At 36.1% G+C, this 20006-nt stretch overlaps 5 protein-coding genes across 10 annotated transcripts; 1 reads left to right on the top strand and 4 right to left on the bottom strand.

Annotated features, from left to right (window-relative positions):
• Positions 1-268: 268 nt before the first annotated feature.
• On the top strand, positions 269-2778 carry LOC114880470 (phosphatidylinositol N-acetylglucosaminyltransferase subunit A). Its single transcript, XM_046289083.1, has 8 exons — positions 269-503; positions 581-810; positions 881-1037; positions 1111-1290; positions 1362-1596; positions 1664-1961; positions 2039-2399; positions 2475-2778. Exons 2-8 carry the CDS (start codon positions 785-787, stop codon positions 2544-2546), a joined length of 1329 nt encoding a protein of 442 aa, XP_046145039.1. The 5' UTR covers positions 269-503; positions 581-784; the 3' UTR covers positions 2547-2778.
• A 451-nt stretch (positions 2779-3229) lies between these two features.
• On the bottom strand, positions 3230-12299 carry LOC114880466 (GRB10-interacting GYF protein 2). Of its 6 annotated transcripts, none has more exons than XM_029196492.2 (16): positions 12021-12299; positions 11151-11193; positions 10829-11060; positions 10251-10424; positions 9871-10072; positions 9580-9790; positions 8487-9489; positions 7911-8261; positions 7411-7722; positions 7246-7338; positions 6735-7162; positions 6459-6663; positions 6084-6290; positions 5506-5911; positions 5200-5429; positions 3230-5123 (listed from the first exon to the last, which is right to left on the bottom strand). In XM_029196492.2, the coding sequence occupies exons 1-16, from the start codon at positions 12160-12162 to the stop codon at positions 4998-5000; spliced, it is 4365 nt and encodes a 1454-aa protein (XP_029052325.1). In that variant the 5' UTR covers positions 12163-12299; the 3' UTR covers positions 3230-4997. The 6 variants fall into 6 exon arrangements, with proteins under 6 accessions (XP_029052325.1, XP_029052326.1, XP_029052327.1 ...); XM_029196493.2 differs by having other exon boundaries at positions 5506-5908; XM_029196494.2 differs by having other exon boundaries at positions 6090-6290.
• Positions 12300-12444: 145 nt separating this feature from the next.
• On the bottom strand, positions 12445-13482 carry LOC114880475 (transcription initiation factor TFIID subunit 10-like). Its single transcript, XM_029196511.2, has 4 exons — positions 13274-13482; positions 13039-13188; positions 12900-12964; positions 12445-12825 (listed from the first exon to the last, which is right to left on the bottom strand). Exons 2-4 carry the CDS (start codon positions 13153-13155, stop codon positions 12624-12626), a joined length of 384 nt encoding a protein of 127 aa, XP_029052344.1. The 5' UTR covers positions 13156-13188; positions 13274-13482; the 3' UTR covers positions 12445-12623.
• Positions 13483-13934: 452 nt separating this feature from the next.
• LOC114880473 (protein SCO1 homolog, mitochondrial) lies at positions 13935-15310 on the bottom strand. The gene is made up of 4 exons (XM_029196507.2): positions 15174-15310; positions 14630-15041; positions 14357-14562; positions 13935-14273 (listed from the first exon to the last, which is right to left on the bottom strand). Exons 1-4 carry the CDS (start codon positions 15252-15254, stop codon positions 14091-14093), a joined length of 882 nt encoding a protein of 293 aa, XP_029052340.2. The 5' UTR covers positions 15255-15310; the 3' UTR covers positions 13935-14090.
• LOC114880469 (pancreatic triacylglycerol lipase-like) lies at positions 15270-19233 on the bottom strand. The gene is made up of 10 exons (XM_029196503.2): positions 18901-19233; positions 18637-18840; positions 18478-18561; positions 18151-18416; positions 16516-16990; positions 16190-16441; positions 16018-16132; positions 15694-15900; positions 15533-15613; positions 15270-15360 (listed from the first exon to the last, which is right to left on the bottom strand). Exons 2-10 carry the CDS (start codon positions 18713-18715, stop codon positions 15270-15272), a joined length of 1650 nt encoding a protein of 549 aa, XP_029052336.1. The 5' UTR covers positions 18716-18840; positions 18901-19233.
• Between the last annotated feature and the right edge of the window lie 773 nt (positions 19234-20006).

Genomic DNA, 20006 nt, shown 5'->3' with positions numbered 1-20006 from the left:
AGGAACTCTGGAAACGAGATAATGTAAATAAAGAATTGAAAATTATGAGAACGTGACGGATATGTAAAATAAAACATGTCTTATTTTAAATAAAATTGTAATTTATAGAAATAATTTATAGAATTATAGAAATTTATAGAATTTATAGACTTACATATTTTAATAATGATAATGGAAACGAAGAATTATAAAATGCCCTGGAAAATAAAGAATTCAATTTTCTCGTCAAACGAATATCGATCTTCGAGAATGGAAATCTCGAAATTCATTGATTCTAGTAAAAAGTCGAATCGAATATAAGTGCCTGAATTCGATTTAAATGCGGTATATGTTCGCCGCACCTTCAAAGCCTGTGGCATGACCAAAGATGCGTTTTTTTTCAGTAATATGTTGTAAAAAATTGACTGACATTAAACGAGTAATTAAAAATATGAAAAGGTCAATTATTTGCATTAAATCTAGCATAAATGGGGTTATTTTTATATAAATGTACTGTAGAAAATGTAAAGGAAGTCATGGTCTATTCCAACCTCCTGCGAACGTAAAACAAATTTCTTAAATTTAAATTCATTGTTCGTAGAGATAAAAATAATTGTTTAACAATTGTTCGTCAATATTTTTCGATATACGAATTATTCGATAAATTGTCAACATGATGGGCATTCTGTCAAATATTCATTCAAATGATCATCAACGCCTGAAATCATTCCAAATTTTCGGATATATTGAATAAATAGCATCGCTTATCTTAATCCATGAGTCATGTTACAATGTAGGCGTAACAATGAGTACCTTAAAACATAAAATATGGTTTGTAAATGTCAATAAAAATGTTTCATTGTCGCATGCATTATTCTAGTATACTGAATTTTTTTTTCAGTATGGTCTCTGATTTCTTTTATCCTAACATGGGTGGTGTGGAAGAACATATTTTTAATTTATCCCAATGTTTATTGGGATTTGGACACAAGGTTGTTGTGCTTACCCATTCGTACGGTGATAGAATTGGAGTACGTTACATGACAAATGGCCTGAAAGTATGCATAATTTAATAAAAAAATATGTTTCATTTTTACATATAACTTGAGATTAATCTGTGTCTTATTCAAGGTATATTATATACCGGTAAAGGTATTTTATAATCAGTGCGTTCTACCAACAATGATTTGTTCAATTCCTCTTATTAGATATATCTTTATAAGGGAAGAAATTCAGATAGTACACGGCCATTCTGCATTCTCTGCTCTTGCTCATGAGGGGATGTTAATTGGTCGATTAATGGGACTGAAAGTAAGTATTCATTTATTTTAATAAAAATTGAATATATAATGTTTGAATTATAATTACCTTTGAACTTCCAGACTACTTTCACAGATCATTCGCTCTTTGGTTTCGCTGATGCATCTGCTATCTTAACAAATAAATTCCTAGAAATATCATTATCTGATTGCAATCATTGTATATGTGTATCCCATACTGGAAAAGAAAATACTGTATTAAGAGCAAACGTTCTGAAAGAGAAGGTTTCTGTTATTCCAAACGCAGTAGATACCACCTTATTCATGCCTGATACTGCTAAACGAGATGATAATTTTAGTAAGTATCACCTAATATTACTCAGAGAAAAATGCAAATTACTAACATTGGCTATAACTAATTGTAGTTACGATAGTCATAGTATCCCGCTTAGTATATCGCAAAGGTGTGGACTTATTAGCTCGCATTATACCCGATATTTGTAGTCGATACGACAACGTGCAATTTCTAATTGCTGGAGATGGTCCTAAGAGATGGCTGATAGAAGAGGTGCGAGAAAGAAACTTGTTACAGCATAGAGTTACGTTACTTGGGAGTTTGGAACATTCTCAAGTCAGGCATGTTTTGAATAAAGGGCATATATTCCTCAACACAAGTTTAACCGAAGCTTACTGCATGGCAATTGTTGAAGCAGCAGCATGCGGGTAAAATATTAATGAAAATTTTAATATAACGTTGATGCATTAACCCTTATCATTTTAATGTATTTGTTTCATTACAGTTTACAAGTTGTTTCAACAAAAGTTGGTGGTATACCCGAAGTACTGCCTGAAGATTTAATTTATTTAGTAGAACCTACAGTGCAGGCCCTCATCGAAGGACTGGAATTAGCAATAAAAGATTACAGAGAAGGCAATACTAAATGTCCATTTGAAATGAATAAAAGAATAAGTTTATTTTATAATTGGTTTAATATCACCAAAAGAACCGAGATAGTCTATGATCTGGTAAAGAAAGAAAGTAAAATGAATTTAGGTGAACAATTAGCTAATTATGTTCGAAGCGGTGTATTAGCATACCTGCTGGTGGTATCTTTGTGCTATATTATTTTACAAATTTTAGAAATCGTTGTTCCAAGAAAGGTGAGTTAAAAATCTTTCCAACGTTAAGTCAATTCTTTTTTTTTCTTTATCAATGAATAACAAAATTGTTTTCAGTACATTGATATTGCGAAAGATTACATCGAGATCAACGTTATACAGTCTCAGGGAGAACGAAAAGAAGATTAGTATTTTATTTATTTTATACGATATACAATGAAATTTGAACTGAAATTTCGTTTTACTGATATGTATTTTATATGCCAAAACATTCCTATCAGTGTCACAAAGAACAGTTTAATGTTCATTAATATAATTATCATTTGTTTGATAAAACATTTTAATACTGTATAAAGATGTATGTATAAAAAAGTGAAATACACCGTCGAAAGTACAAATATAATTGTTAATAAAAATTAAATCGTCCAAAACAGTTTTATTATTCTCTTCCTACTTTCATAAGTAATAGCGTTAATAAATAGCGTTTCCTTTACATTATTTGTAAAAATAATTTCATGGGGTACTTATTTTATTTCTTCCATCATAATAAATATTTAATGAATTGATATATATACCTGTGCTTATAAGTTCAGTTCGCATTTCGTTTTTTATCATGTCCAAGCTACAATTTTTATTCAATTGATTAAGTTTTGCAAAAATAAATTGTAAAATTATATACCCTTTGACATTTATGTGAATTTTTAACTACTATTATACCAACGTACATTAATTCCATTTTAAATATTCATCAGAATATAATAAAATTTTGATGCTAAAATATAATGAAAAGATCAAATTGAAAATATAATAATATTTATTTTATTACGTTGTACGTTAGATACAATAATAATATTAATACAATATCAATGATGTGTTTTTTTTGCTATTTAATTATTGTATTACTGTACATTTATTTATTTATACATAAATCTTTCATGTAAGGGTCTATAATCTTCTCCTAAGGATACTTTTCTTGTATTAAGAGAAGATCAATGAACCTTAATTAACAACCATTATAATATTAAGAGCGGTCAGATCTGTCGTAACATTTTCCGCGAAATGAACAGAGTATTCATACCACTTTGTCCAAGTTATTAGTTCAATTTAAAAGAAAAAAATAATTAAAAAAAAAAAATCAATGGTTTTCAAACAGGTGCTAAAAGTTTTCTCCTTTAACTCCTTGTTAGAGGTGGGACACTTCATAACATGTACACTTATAATTAAATGTTTTACAAAAGATACTGCTTTTAAATATTGCATTAATTAAATCTTACATAAACTTGTTTGATGTTTATCGTTAGATTGATCTCAGCATTATAAGAACACTATGCCGACGAGAGTGAGATCCACACGTAGGCACACGCAGCAATCAATCCAGACATTTCATTTTATGTGCTATTTAAATTTAAAAAAAAATCGGTAATAGACATTCCTAGTGTTTACATGACCTTACTTTCATATTATTTTTTTTTTCTGGTGCAAAACAACATACTGGAAGATAGTTTAATTCTTTTATAAATTTTACAACATGCAAGTACTATGTTTTCCTCATCTTATTGTATTCAAAAGTATTAAGAAAGTACAAGAGCTTCCATTTGTATTCTGTTTTTTTTTTCTTTTTTTTGCAACATCATTGCTTTGAAACGTAATTTATCATTCCTTTTTCCTGGTAAGCTCTATATAAACGTGACTCCCATAGCAAGGAGTAATTTATTACACAATATATAATACAATATGCAATTCAGTTTCTTTGAACTGTTGCCTTCAGTCAAAGTATCCATCTAATTTGAATAAAAACAATCGTAAATCGGTCAGATAAAGTTACTCAACGTATCAAACATAAGAATATTAGTTGATTAAAACACAGTAGCGAAACTAAAGTCGTATTAGAATAATTTGATGTTGCGATGAAGCAAGAAATCCATAGGATTTATATGTATGTGTATATATATATATATATAATTTTGTTATATATATAACATACTCGGTGCGTTTCGGTACAAGTACACCGATGCACCCGATCAACACTGTGCTCGATCGATGTTCATTTTTTTTTTTTTTAAATCACAAGCACACATTGACAAAGTAGTTTCGTTTACTGAACACTATCGTGAGCACATATTGCTTTCAACTGCGATGTTTCCGCGTGTACAAGTTATATCGATCGGCATAATTTCTTTATTCACGTCGATAATAATGAAATATTACAAAACGTTTCAATACTATACATGTACCATAGTATGTGTATCGCGTAAATAGAAGATGAGTTCACTCTCTTTGCTTTATGAAGTATCATTTTTGTTTCCTTTTTTTCTCTCTTGAAATAGTATTATGTACAATTGAGTTTCCTTGCGGAGTGTCTTTCAGTTCTGTTTGGGATGGAAGTAACGCCACGCCTATGTTGGTTCTCCCATTAACGTGTCGAGTAAAAAGAGAATACGAGGGACAAAATCCTTGCACGCATGACGATAAAATAGAAAAAAAAAAAAAAAAATAATTCTTATATACGTTTTAATGAAGTACTCGCAACAGGTTCCTTTTTAGAACTTATTTGGCATCTACAATAAATAAATAACGGATCATCTATTGGGCCAAGCGTTGCATAATTTCCATAAAGCAGTGAAAACCGTCAGAGTTCGTTCAAACACCTTCCCCGTAATCGCGATCACCAACGTTGATACGATCGGGGGCCGCGGTTACGCTAAAGCCAAGAATCCTATTATCAACTTTGTACATTTTACCCTTCTTTGGCTTCTTTGACTTTCCCTGAAAATATTATTATGACTTAGACACGGATTTTAAATACATTGTACGATATAATTTTATATACCGAAAATGATACCTTAACTTCTTGAAATTCCGCAGGTGCATTTGGATTAACAGCTGGCGCAGGTTTGCATAAATCGTCCGCTTCGGCTTGGGGCCGTTGTGCCGATCGCCATTTACTACGTTTTTCTAAAAATTGCTTAGCAAATTCTAAGCTCTGTTTATTATCACCAAGATAATCTCGTACGTATTCTTTAACTTCATAAGCAGATTCTATGTCTCGCAAGAATCCAACGAACGTAGGTACTGTATGTAAAATTTCTTTGTCAAACATTCTATAAACGAAACGGTAATATGTGTGTTTGAAAAGTCTGTAACTTACTGTCAACAGACACCTGTAAGCCACTCAAAGCTTTGTTGCACCATTGCGTAAAGTCGTCCGTCTTGGCAGTGTTCTGTTCGAATAATTTCTTAACTAGCTCCTCTTCCCTTTTATTTTTACTCTTATTCGCCTTGTTGCTTTGCTGTTGTTGCTGATTAACAGAGGGTGACTTTATCACAGCGGTTTGCTTCGCCGACTGTTTCGTCGCCGATGATGATTTAACCGGCGTCGGTTCGTCCCAGAAACCGCTGGTACCGCTATTGCTCGACCATGCTTGACCGACATTAGACGCCCCTGAATTCGCCCAATTTAAACACTGAGACGCGGTACCCCATATCCCAGCGTTTTGTAGTACATTCGCCGACTCCTTCTGCCCTGCTTTCTCTTGACGTTCCCTTTCTTGCTGCTGAAGAGAGTCAGCGATAATCAACCACGCATAAATTATCTTTCTTTCGCACAAACGATTCTTTGCAAAATACAAAGAATGTGCAACTAAAAGTACTCATTAATAAAACATATAAAGAATTGAAGAAATTGAACGTACCGGATAGGAAAGGTAATGAAAATGTAATAGCTACCTTTACCTTGGCGATGCGTTCCTGCTCCTCCTGTTGGATTTGTGCGAGACTCTTCACCTGTAAAGGTTTCGTTGAAGACGTCGCCTTTTCGGCCCACTTGAATTGCAGTCGTTTAGACGAATCAGTGGCCAACGCTTCCTGAGCCGCTTCCGTGGCTTTTTGTTGAGCTAACTGTTGCTGCATCATTTGTTGAAATCGTTGTTCTTCCTGAAAAGAACGTTTGGTGCTATAAAACGTACAAGTTCTGTATGATTAACCCTTTGCACTAGTATTTATAAGGCTATCAATCAACTCAGAACAATCAACTCATAAAATGTTGGATGGCGAGTGGAAAGGGTTAATAATATTTTGTGGAAAATACGTAAGAAAGCGTACTGCTTTCTTTTCTCGTTCGAGTCGTTGAATTTCAGCAAGCGACGCGGCAGGTGCAGCGGTAGCAGCAGGTGCACGAGGTGCTTGAGCCCAGGGTGCTTTACTCCTTTCTTGTAATTTACGAAGCGCCTCCGCTTCTCGTCGCCTTTGTTCCGCTCGTCGAGCTTGTTCTTCAGCTTCTGCCTGCTTACGCGCCTCTGCTTCTTTCCTGTAAATATGTTACATTAGTAGAAAGATGATTTTGGGAAGAATTTAAATAAATAAATAATGATTCTATACCGCATTCGTTCTTCTTCTTGCTTCCTTTGCTCTTCTTCTAATTTTTTCCTCCTTTCTTCTTCCTTCTTCTGCTTCTCCTCCAATTTTTTAAGCTCCTCCTTTTTCCTCTTCTCCTCCTCCTGTTTTTTCCTTAAAATCTCTTCTTCCTGCTTCCTCTTCTCCTCTCGTTTCTTCTCCTCCTCCTTGCGCCTCTTCTCCTCTTTCTTCTTTCGTTCCTCCTCCTGCTTACGCTTCTCTTCGTCCTTCCGTTTCTTCTCCTCTTCCTTCTTTTTCCTCTCCTCGTCTTTCCGTTTCGCTTCCTCCGCTTGTTTCGCTTGCTCCTCCTTTTTCCTTTTTGCGCTCTCCTCTTCGGCCTGCCTCTGTAATTCCTCCTGTTTCCTCAGTTCCTCTTTCTTCCTATCCTCTTGTAATCTAAGATTTTGTTCATCCTGTAATATATAATAATAATAATTTAACTCTTACCTCAGTTTCACCTAATTAATTCATTTACTTCTCCATCAATTTAGTTTACCAAAATTTGCTGCTCAGTCTTTATTTCTTTAGTATGTAGATCCCATAACGATGTAGGTAACTGGCCAGGAGGTACTGCCGGTATCGGTCCAACCTAATAAATTTTAATGTTACTAGAAGCTTTTCAAACGTACAAACAGTCTCAACGATGGAATTAAAATGGTACCTGCGCCAACCAATTTTGTGCATTAAACTGTGGATTTATTTGCGGCGGAGGCTGGGGCCATACGGTATCTATATGAGCAGCTTGCGGGTGACCGTTCGTGTTAACGTTCAGTTGGCGTAACAAAGATTTGATAGGATTGTCCTCTTGCGTTGCTGGTGGCGCGGAGCTTATGTTCGACTGTTGAATCCCCGAAACGTTCTGCATGCCACCCATTTGTTGTATAAGCTGTTGTATAGGATCCATCGCTGGAGGATGCGCCGGTGTCGTTGAGCGTGGAGTCGAAGGTAAATGAGCCTCTGGTTGCGTTTTCGCCTGGAAATTTCAAAACGTGTTACCTCATCGTTGAGAACCATTAATCCTTTCGTTGAGACCGGAGCTTGTCTTTCCATTTGGGCCTTATTTTAATATATTTTGCAGTTCTCTGCCATTATAAAATTTTTAATATGAAATTTGTACTGTGGTCCACTGTGAAAGGGTTAATATCCAAGTTTCATACAAACCTGCTGCATCTGAGTGAAAAGTTGCATCACAGGATTCGATGGCTGCGACGGAAGATGAGACACGAATGGATTCGTAGAGATTGGCACCTCCGACATTTCCGAGTCTTGGAAAACATACTGAAATATCAACTGATTCTGTTCCATCGGACTCAACGTCGCCCAATGCTCGGACTGCGAAAGCTTCGCTATAGCCGATGTTCGCATTTGCCTAAGAAGTAACTGTTGGTTTTGTAACAATCGCATTTGTTGATACTGAAGTAAAAGAAGCGGATCTTCGATACCGGGTTTTGGTAATGCAGATATACCAGTTGGTACCGCGTTTGGAACAGGTGGTATCACCTGATCGGTTAACTAAAAGAAATAACAATTGTTTTAATATTATTCTGTGCTATAGTTTTTAAAATACAGTGCCACCTCGGTCCAACATTTCCCATATTTTGTTATATGACATCAACTTCTAATACAATTGATTATTAATTTAATTTTTCCTCTGAGATAATTATTTTAAAAATGATGAAAAATTTTTCACCGAGGAATCACTGTACTCAATGTTTCTTCACGTTCATGAAAAGATACCTTTAGCGGAGGAATAGGAGGCCCAGGTGTAAACGGTATTCTACCGCACATCTTCATTAAGTCACCTAAAGTAGTATACCGCTCGTCACAGGTTCTTCTTACCATTAATCCTGCGGTGAAGTAACCAGCTTTACACCATTCCGCCATTTCGCTCGCTAAGAACGGTCCCTGAACTTCACCCTGCGGATCACGGTAAAACCATTTCTCCTGTCCATTCGTAGATGGAACTGTGGATGATTGGTTACCAATAGAAGGCGGTACACTGGAAGTTTTCTCCCTATGATTTTCCTCGTCGGCCATCAATTTAGCTACCAACGCGTCCGCTTCTTCCTTCATTCTATCAAAATCGTCCTCCGTTTTCTTCTTAGTACTATCCATTTCTGAGTTAAGCTTTTGACAGGCTAGCTTGAACAGGCTCTGCTTAGGCTTTTGAGGTTCTGTTTGCAACGGAATTTGTTTTTTTCCCGTGGCCATTGGATCCGTTTTTGTTTCCGCTTCGTCTCCTTTAGTCTGTGTTTTACCAGGAGATTTATTATTTTCCGAATCGTTAGGTGGAATTTTCTTAACATCACTTTGGTCCGTACTCGTTGCCACGGTACTTTTATTCTGCGAACTTTCCAACGACACTGACGACGACGTTTTCGTTGGCGTATTAACCGTAGTCGCGACAGACGGTTTCACAGGAGAATTGCTTCTCTTCTCTTTCTCGACGGGCTCGTCTTTGTTATCGAGCAGGTGCAAGGACTTTGATCTTTCTTTAGTGATTGTACTAGTTCCATTATTAGGATTACGGTTCGCTGTTTGCGCCTGAGCCGAGGTATAAGCTAAATGTTTGTTACCAGATCTCGTATTAGCAGCGCTGCCTTCGGAAACGCGTCGAGTCCTCGTTTCTTGATTACCACCCGCACTGATCACCCCGTCCTCGTCGTCGTCTGAATACATTCCGCCATGGAACGCACCTGAAGCATCGAAACTTCCACTTTCCCCGGGATTCTCGGTGGCCCTGGAATTAGTAATATAATTAACAAAACGTGAGCCTATTAGATTTGAAATTTGTACTAGATTTATTTTACTAGCGTGTAAAGAAATGCACCATTCAGGAAGGTTGTCATGATTGTTATCGTGGTGATTTGATTCCCAAATACGCGCGGTACGAGGAGGGGGGTGATGACTCGAATCGTGGGTGGTTCTATGGGTTCCACGATGTTCCCATCTCCCACCACTGTTTCGACTTTCCTCCCCCTCCTCGTTTCTATCTAATCTATCTCTATCCATACTTCCACCTTCGCGCCAACTGCTTCTACCTAAAATATAGATTCAATACGTACAGCACGTTGCCTGTTTTAAAATATTTGATAAATTAAAAACGGTTCTGTCCATTTACCCCATTTACGCCAACCATCGTCGTCTTCTCCTCCCCCGCGATGACGTCGCCAGTTACCTTCCATTAGAGAACCACCACTAGCCCCGCGATTTAATTCTTTTCTAGGGCTAGTAGAACCGTTCCATTCCCCTGGTTCCGATGCTCCATTCCTTTCTGACCATCCACGTTCACTTTGAGATCGGTCAAACGTGCGATTTCTTGCCTAAATAAAAAATATATTTTATTAATCAACACATTTTACCCTTATTTGTTCTAAAATAATGTACAACTCACTGAGTATCGTACTTTTATAACGACATTATTTACCTACGAGATAACTAAAGGAAAATAATTATTTGATATTTTGATTTATTCTATGAAAGATAAATAAAGCCACGTACTTGAAATGGTTGACTGTCAATTCGAACTCCATCCCCTGAATCATCGAAACCAACGCCCCGGGTATAATGCGAGGAATACAAGCTACCTCTACCATTTCTTCCTCGCACCCCGCGATCGACGCTTCCGCCTCTCCCTCGACCAACGGTATTAGTTATTCCTCCATTCCACATCCGCTAAAAAGTGTTCAAATGTAACTTAAATCAGTATACTTAAGATATATCAATTAATCTGTTCCCTAGCCTAAGATACAATGTTATAAATCTATAAGAGCATGTAAGAGAATACAGAATGATAAGGAAAATAGTAATCATTATGTAAAGTATAGGACAGAGATAGGAGAAATGACACAAAGAACTGGCACAAGGGCTCCAGTGTGTTATATTTTTAGATCTAAATTAACTGCACGAAGCAGTTACCAATATAGGGTGCAATAAGAATATATAATTAGTAAATAATATTAATAATCGTTCTTTTTATATCGAACTACCTTAATAGCTTAAAGAAAGGCAAATTATTTATTAAAACTTCTTTAATACTAATGCAAAATTTAAGCATAAAGGTATATACATTTAGTTACCGTTTCATCTTCTGTCATTTGTATAAGAGCCAAAGGAAGTTGAGTTTTTTCAACGTATAGAGACGAAAAACTTGTTAATGGTTCAGGAGGTTTACAATTACGGTCGAACAGAATCAACATCTCTTCTCGCCCGTATCTATGTTCAGCTAGTTGGTAACGTGGTGTAGTTAAGCTCGTACTTCCTCCACCACCTCCACTATTATTGCAATTGTCTCCAGACAAATTGCGCAACCTATGCATTACAATAGAATGTATAAACTGAAAGTACAAAGTATATAACTATAAATAAGTATAATAACTATATCAATAAACTACTACAAACCATTCTGGACCAAATTTCATGGAATCCGTCATGATGAGATTTGCTAAAAAATAGAAAATTTATTATATAACTTTTTACTGTATTATAATATCGAAACGATCCAAGTTTCTTTCAGTTTGAAATAGAAATAAATAAATGATGCATACTTTGTACATGAATTCTAAAGATAAATTAAAGAAAATTTGTAACAATATATATAAACACAATTATATTTTATTTTTTAGATACTACATAAAAGATTGCGCTATGTCATATATGCTATTATATTGTGTAACTAAAAAAGAACGTCAGTTACAAAGATACTTGAATGACAATAATCGCAAATGTTCAAGTGCTTTTTATCAGTACGTTTGTGAAAAATCACATTGACAATTTTTTACCTGTTGCTCGATGAAAATTGAGCAACGAACATGTGTTAATCAACATCGATCGTAAGTGTAGCGAATGATACGTATGATCTACAAACAAATACGAGATGTGTATAGAAAAAAAAAAATGAAGCAAAAGTGGTCGAAAGGAGAGCGCGACAGACGGTGGCAAAGTACTCCGAAAATTATAATTCTTTACGAGATCAATTAACACCAGTAGTAATCTTACGCGAAAATAGAACGGCGTTGGAGATGGTGTTAATATCGTACGAACATTCCACTCCAGTGAAAATAATACGCGTTTATTTACAACATGTTCTTAAACAGACCGATTTTTCTGAGCCCAGGTGGCAACATTAACCAAACTTTTTCCGCTCACGAATGTCATAAAAATCCACAAGTGACAATTTTATTTCGGATATATATCATATCGGCATTCCCGGTTATTCGTGGAATAACGGTTATAAAAGGAATCGGGTGATGAACAAGAAAAATATCTCACCGATCTTCGAAATTACTGAGGACAGCGATACAACACACCAATATGGCTGATGGTTTTTTTTTGGAATAAAGCGCATGCGAAGATCGTTGGTATACCTGAAGTATTGAAAAGTTACTAGTAATAATGTTTTTCTAGTTACCATCGGATAAAGAATTTTATCTTCGATCTTATAAATCTAAAACAACTTTTCCAGTTCGGCTGGAATTTTATAAACGAAGGAACATTTTATTTGTATTTTTTCTATGAAAGAATTCGTTTTTTATTTATGAATAAACAAAACTATCTCAAACCTTATAGATGTAATTTTATCAAGTAGTTAATAAAAAACAGGATATTTATGTTTGAATACCTAAAAGAATTATAAAATTGATTTCTGGAATGGAACATAATATATATTGCAATTTTTTTAATTGTATAAAACCTATAATGTATGAACTTTGAACTGTATTAATTGTATAATTTGTTTTTCATAATATTCGGTGATTCTTATAAAAGCTATACAATGTACACATGATATACAAGTTTACTTGGTATGCATGCAAAAGAACATTAAATAAATAAACACACATTATTCCTAAACGAAAAAGAATTAGATAAAATGGATTAAACAAAATAATGTGGTTTTTTAACTATGATGCCATATTCTGCCACAGCTGGTGTCAAATCTTCCATGGTTAAGGTGTAGCGTCGATCTTTTCCTTTTGTTTTTGTGTTCTGATTAGCTCCACGTGTCTTACAGTGCTGCAGAGCATCGTTTCCTATTTCAGATATAAATTTTTGTGCTGCTAACGAAACAAGTCGTACTCTAAAATGATTATTCATACGTCAGCAGTCACAAAAATATATTCTTTAAAATTTATATTTATATAGGATGCTTACATTCTGGGATCTGTTGTGTTAAAACCAGCTGTATGCAAATAATGTTCACTGATTGCATCAGGCACCTAAAAAAAGCTGTTTTGTTATATTGTATTTAATATAAATGAGTCACCATATTTATAATGTATTATGCGACTACCGTGGGTGTATAATCTTCTAGTTGTAATAAAAAATCTGAGAGAGGTTGACCAGCTGTTTTTGTTTCTTCATTTCCTGTGTACATTGGTGGTGTATCTCTCCCAAAATCTTCTGCCATTTAAAACGAACTGTTTTCACGTTATGTTAGAAACTATAGAAAATAATTTTAAATAATAATATTAACAGAATCCATTAAAATTCAAAATTTGTAGAGTTTATAGATGACATATCCTAACCTTCAATTAACAAACTACCAAATTTTTTTTGATTAAGTGTCTGAAGTCCTATTAACAGCCAGTAATGTCGTTTTCGAATATTGTTTAGCTGCAAATTAAACGAACGTTGAAAATATCAACGTACTATTTATGAATGCACATAAAAAACTGTATAAACGTCAACCATTAACTACAGATCCAACAAGACTGGTCATGTCTGTTTTTGAGGGGTCTTTAGTTTGTGCCTTGAAAACGAGCGTCATCTGCTCTATCCTAATTAAAAAATGTTCAACAATTCGCACTGCAACAATCTAATCTAAGTTGACAGTAACAGCAGATAACTAATTAATCATGAATTAACTGCAAAATTAAGTCGCAACTAAAAAGACACAAACCAATTATTACAATAATTGTTAGACAAATTTGTATTTTAAAAAGCCCACCATGAACGCAATATTTTTAAAATTCGATCCTAGCACCATCTATACGCAAACGGCGGAAACTACTCAACAACTTACCGATCGAGTTTTAAGTTAGATTTCTATTTTACCGATTAAATTCAAAATATTTTCTATTTTATCGACGAACAAAAAAATAAGATATAATTACAAATTAAATAGTTTTTCGTGAACAAATCGCCACAAAATTTGTTAAAATTGACAGTGAAAGGAAAAATCATTAATAACTTCTTTACGAACAATTTATGTACATATTCGCAGCAACTTTCACATACAGGTTTTGTAAAGATTCAGCCAGTAATTAATTAATATAAAAATGCACTATTGGAAAATTTTCAAAAATTATCTATTAACATGCAAAAATGCACATAATGTATAAATTACGCTGGTAATGGACTTTTCAACGATAATGACGGGACCCAGGAATCACTTTTTACACTGTCATATTTAACTTTATTTAAAGCAACACTTTGTGCAATCTGCTCAGCAGTGTGAGTTAAACCATAATAATCTACAAATAAACCATCTGGATCTATCAAATATATGATAATTGTATGATCAACCTAGAACAAAACAACCAAAGTAAACATTATTTTCCTTAACACAATACAATTTAAACAAAGTACAATAAAAATATATTACTGACAATGTAATCTGCATCCTGATCTTTAGGTCCACTACTATAGTACACTCTGTATGCTTTGCAGACTTTATTAACTTGTTCCTTTGTTCCAGTAAGACCAATAAATTTGTCAGAAAATTCTTTAACATATTTTCCTACAATTTCTGGTGTATCTCTGTCAGGATCAACAGAGATAAACAAAGGCTGAACTTTAATCTTATGTTCTGTTTCTAAAATAAGAATCAAGTATAAGATACTATCCTTTGTGTTTCAATGTCAATATTATTTGTAACATACCCAACAGGTGAGCAGTTTTTTTCATTTTCTCAAGTTCATCAGGACAGATATCAGGACAGTGCGTGAAACCAAAATAAATCAATAGCCACTGTCCTAAAAAGTCATCTGACTTCACAGTTTTTCCTTCGGGATCAACTAACTCAAATTTCCCTCCTATTGCTGCTTTTCCTAATTCACGTCTTCTTTCACGTTCTATTTCTTTATCTCTCACATTTTGTAGATAATATAAGTACGATAAAAGAGCAATACCTATTGTACCTGTTACAATGGCACTTTTCCATGTAATAGGATTTTTTTCAAGGATGCTCTTCTTTTTTTCGGGCAATGACCCTACATTATTAGACTGATAGTAAGCTACAGAGGTATTTATACATCTAATTTGTGGATAATACTGTCTGAAGTTTGGCAAGTTCTGAAATGATATTTGTAAATAATATTAGGAGAAAGCATTACCCTAAGTTGTTAACTACTTCACCAAAAAATTTTGTTTTTAAAATTATTAGTTTGTTGATGTTGAGCAAAATTTATTCAAAATAGTACTCACTTTTTTCAAAATTTGAATCGAGCTTCTATTCAATAAGAAAACCGACTGATTCATTAAATTTGACATCATTCTTATAGTCATTCTTGGATCGACTTATTATTTAGAAGAGGTTATGGTTATACCGCATCTCATCGTGTTTGTTTTTACGCGGGCGATTTGAAAAATTCTTTTTCTTTGCGCTGAAGTACTAGCACATTTTACAAAAAATTATAGTAATTAGACAATTAAATCGTAGCAGAGGGAACAATGATAGAAATTAATATTAAAAAGGAATAGATAATCATTTAATTCGTGTTTATATTCCACACTTTAGATATAATAATTTTATATTTTTAAGATTAAGAAAAATTTTTTTTTACAAAGGGTTGCATTCTCCTCGTTGCAACAGCACAGTTCTTCCTTGTGAATTTATACTTATATTTGAACCACAGTATTCCCATCTATACAGTACATAAATAAAAAGTAAATTAAAATTGTCTTATTTTTAATTTCATCTTAAGATAACCATAAATTTACATGCCTGTTATTTTTTCTATCCTCAATTACAATCTTATCTATGAATAAAGTATCCGAATTAGGCTTTTTGATTACATTTTCGTTTTCTTCGTCCTTGTTTGCTTGATACCAAATCTGTGTTCTTATCGCAACTTGATTATTCGATAAAAATCGAAATTTTGCCGCAGCAATATTGTAAAACGTCATCGGTTTGTTTCTCCGCTTTGTTGCTCTTAAACAACATATGCCGTTACATTATTTATATGAGTGTTCGACAATATTAAGATGAACAATAGACCTTGAAATTAATTGTATAATAATAATATTTTATCTGTTGATCGTATCTTACGTGTATCGAAGCTTGAAGATTATCGTCGAATTACGTTGTTCCATTTTCAAAAACAGCATTCCAGATGTTTTCGTTCCTTGTTCAGAAACGGTAATCGATGCTCTCAGAGATTGCCCTAGTGACAAGCCGAATGAAAATACAAATATTTGTACATATTTCATTACAATCTTACCACAAAACGGTTCCTCTTCTCGGGTAGGCAAATAATAAATTCCTAAAGGGCCAAGGTTGGCATTATAGCCCATCTCTTGGGACCACAGCGTGGACTCCATTGGGAAACAGATTCCGTTTATATAGGAATTTCTCCCTTGGGGACAGGGCCAGGCGTTGAATTTGCAAGATTCATTGGTCATGTGCATGCTCTCCAAAAACAACGACCACGCTCTTAAATGACTGCAAGCTATGTCTTTAGTTAGCATTTCTTCTGCAACATCATTGTTTACATTGCTACCAGCGACTCCACCATTAATATCAAATGTTAAGTGGAGAAAATTGTACCGTTTAAATGACTAACGACAACGGAGTTCTTTACATCAACGCAGCCAGGCTGTTCTCTACCGCCGTTAGGAAAGAAATCGATGTGACCCAGAGGCTTCAGGAGTCCAAAACCGTCAGCAAAGTCCTCGGATCCATCAGTGTGGATTATATCTACCAGTTGAGCGTCCGTTGCGTCCAATTTCCTGGACTTTTCCCTGAACAGATGGTTTCTGAAAAATGGCGATGCAGGATCTAGACCGGTGATACGACCAAGGAGGATATTCCTCTTCTTGAGAATCTCGGAAGCGCAGCCAGCTACGTGGGCTCCAAGACTAAAGCCAATTATATGAATGTTTTTAGGAATAGTGCCTAGGTGAATGGCATCCAATAGGACCAGACCCAATTGGCGACCTACGAGCTCGGTATTTGCCACTGCTGCTTGGTAAGTCGTCGCAGCTCCTCTGGTCCAGTCGAGAACCAGGACGCTTGTGTCTTCCTGGGGAGTGTTTCTTGATGTAATGATAAAGAGAAGAGCTAGTGGCGTAACTGGGGAGGGATCAGAGTGGGCCTGGACTTACAATGTTTTTAGATTTTAAGATTCTAGGGTTCTAAGGCTTTGATGCTCTAAAGTTCTAAGGTCGCAAGGTCCTAAGATCCTAAAGCTCTAAGGTTCCAAGGTCCTATGGCTCTAAGCTCCACAAAGTCCTAAGGTCCTAAGTTCCCAAGGTCCCAAGCTCTTAAGATTCTAAGGTCCTTAAGGACCCAATGTCCTAAGGTCCTAACGCTCTAAAGTCCTCCAAGTCCTAAGGTCCTAAGGCTCTAAGGTCCCCAAAGTCCTAAGATCCTAAGGTCCTATAGTCCCAAGATCCCAAGTTCCTAAGGTTCTAAGGTCCTATAGTCCCAAGGTCCCAAGTTCCTAAGATTATAAAGTCCTTAAGGGCCTAAGGCTCTAAGGTCCCCAAAGTCCTAAGGTCCTAAGGCTCTAAGGCCCCCAAATTCCAAGGTCCTCCAAGTCCCAAGGTCCTAAGGCTCTAAGGTCCTCCAAGTCCTTAAGGGCCTAAGGCTCTAATGTCCCCAAAGTCCTAAGGTCCTAAGTTCCCAAGGTCCCAAGCTCTTAAGATTCTAAGGTCCTTAAGGACCCAATGTCCTAAGGTCCTAACGCTCTAAAGTCCTCCAAGTCCTAAGGTCCTAAGGCTCTAAGGTCCTAAGGTCCTATAGTCCCAAGATCCCAAGTTCCTAAGGTTCTAAGGTCCTATAGTCCCAAGGTCCCAAGTTCCTAAGGTTCTAAGGTCCTATAGGTCCTAAGGCTCTAAGGTCCCCAAAGTCCTAAGATCCTAAGGCTCTAAGGCCCCCAAATTCCAAGGTCCTCCAAGTCCCAAGGTCCTAAGGCTCTAAGGTCCTCCAAGTCCTTAAGGGCCTAAGGCTCTAATGTCCCCAAAGTCCTAAGGTCCTAAGGTCTTAAGGCTCTAAGGTCCCTAAATACCTAAGATTCTAAAGTCCTTAAGGGCCTAAGGCTCTAAGGGCTTCAAAGTCCTAAAGTCCTTAAGGTCCTAAGGCTCTAAAGTTCTAAAATACAACACCTGGCCCACCCTTAAAAAATCCCAGCTACTCCACTGAACAGATCTAACAATAATAAACGAATCTTCCTTTCATTACCAAGTTCAGAAGAGCCTGTACTAGGAGTATCGCACCAACGTCACTTCCACTCCCCTTGTACCCATGTATTATAACTTTCAGCGGCTTGGAGGTGTTGAATCGTGATTTCAAAATCGATGTAAAGTCATCGCCGTACTGCAGACTGTCCGGTGAATCTCGCCTGGTACGAGTGTACAATAAAAACCTTGTCTGAATCACATTTGGATGCTCCGGTGGTCGTTTTAGTGTCAAACGAGGCGGAGGATCCGCGAAACATCCAACTAAATCTAAAAATAAATTATCCTCTTTACGTATGTTCTATCCAGAAAGCTTTGTCGCAATTCCTACCGTAGCAAATTTTCGATTTCAAGTCCTGACGATTAATATCCGTTCGACGAAGCAGAGGTCGGTTTCTCATTGTCAGAAGTTTTACTAAAAACAAGGCTCAAATTAAAGAGGTGAGTTAAAAATAATTATAATCTTGAAAATAATCTGAGGAGCACTTACCAGAACGCTTAGCCTCGATCATCCAGAGGCCAATGAGGATTAGAAAAACCAAACCCTGTATTACCAACTTGGACTGCATCTTTCATTCACCTTTCATCGAATCTTTGTCCCGTGTAACTCGGACGCTCCTGCCACCTTCTTCTTTTTCTCCTTCTACACGTTTCTTCCACTGTCCCTGCCTTCTTCAGGTTTTCCTTATGCGGTCTGAAACTCAAATACTCGTCTCTTCTTTTCCAACTCTATCGGTATTTTAAAAGAACGTACAAACTTTATAGCTTTCTTTTTTCAATTTGAACAAAATCCAGGTTCCCTAACAGAATGAAAGAAAATGAAATTAGTCCACGTAAAACCACACTGTTTATACGAGAGTATCAAGATACTTAATTAGGAACGTTTAGATGAAGTAGCCAATGGTAGCAGAAATTCGTACTGGTTGCTTACAACTTGTCAAACGAAAAGCAGTAAATGTACTTTCCCTCGGTCACCAGGATTACGACCTCGTTTTAAACCATGCAATGTGTGATGTAATATTTGCAGTCTTTCATGCGCAAATATAATGACCGTGCCCATAGAATCGCACTGCTTTCACCTGTTGGATTTCAGCACGCATAGAAGAAGAATAGAGATTTATCATATGTTTTACTAATTCTTTATATATTGATTCCTAGAAATCTTAAAGCGCTGCGTAAACATTACCTATGGTATCATAGCGAAATCTTATCGGGAAGAGGAATTATGAAATAGGAAGGCGCCGCCAGAGTTATCAAAGCGAAGATCTCTGCGCGAAGGGTGTCCAAAATTGTGCATGGGTCTTTTCTTACTCACGGATTTGAATTAAACTTTGTGGCATGGGCATCCGCAGGATTTTTTTAGGGAGGGGGGGCATGATATAAAATATCACTTCTAAACTAACGAATGTATGCTATAGCCGTGTGAAAGAAAAGGAGAGTCAAGAACAATTCGAGATACAAGATGGTTCGAGCGAGAAAGAGACGGAGTTCCAAACGAAGGAAACAATAAATGCTGTATTCGAATAGGGGGGGCAAGTACCCCCATTGGCCCCGCTGCCCCCCCCCCCCCCCCTTGTTGGGGGTCTTGGGACCTTGGAACCGTAGGACCTTAGGACTTTGGGAACCTTAGAGCCTTAGGACCTTAGGACTTTGGAGACCTTAGAGCCTTAGGACCTTAGGGACTTTAGAATCTTAGGAACTTGGGACCTTGGGACTGTAGGACCATAGGACCTTAAGACCTTAGGACTTTGGGGACCTTAGAGCCTTAGGACCTTAGGACTTTGGGGACCTTAGAGCCTTAGGACCTTAGGACTTTGGGGACTTTAGAGCCTTAGGACCTTGGGACTTGGAGGACCTTAG

This window comes from Osmia bicornis, chromosome 16, assembly GCF_907164935.1.
Source record: "Osmia bicornis bicornis chromosome 16, iOsmBic2.1, whole genome shotgun sequence".
Lineage (NCBI taxonomy): Eukaryota > Metazoa > Arthropoda > Insecta > Hymenoptera > Megachilidae > Osmia > Osmia bicornis.
Note: the sequence above shows the minus strand (reverse complement) of the source record. Positions and strands in the feature narration are given on the sequence as shown.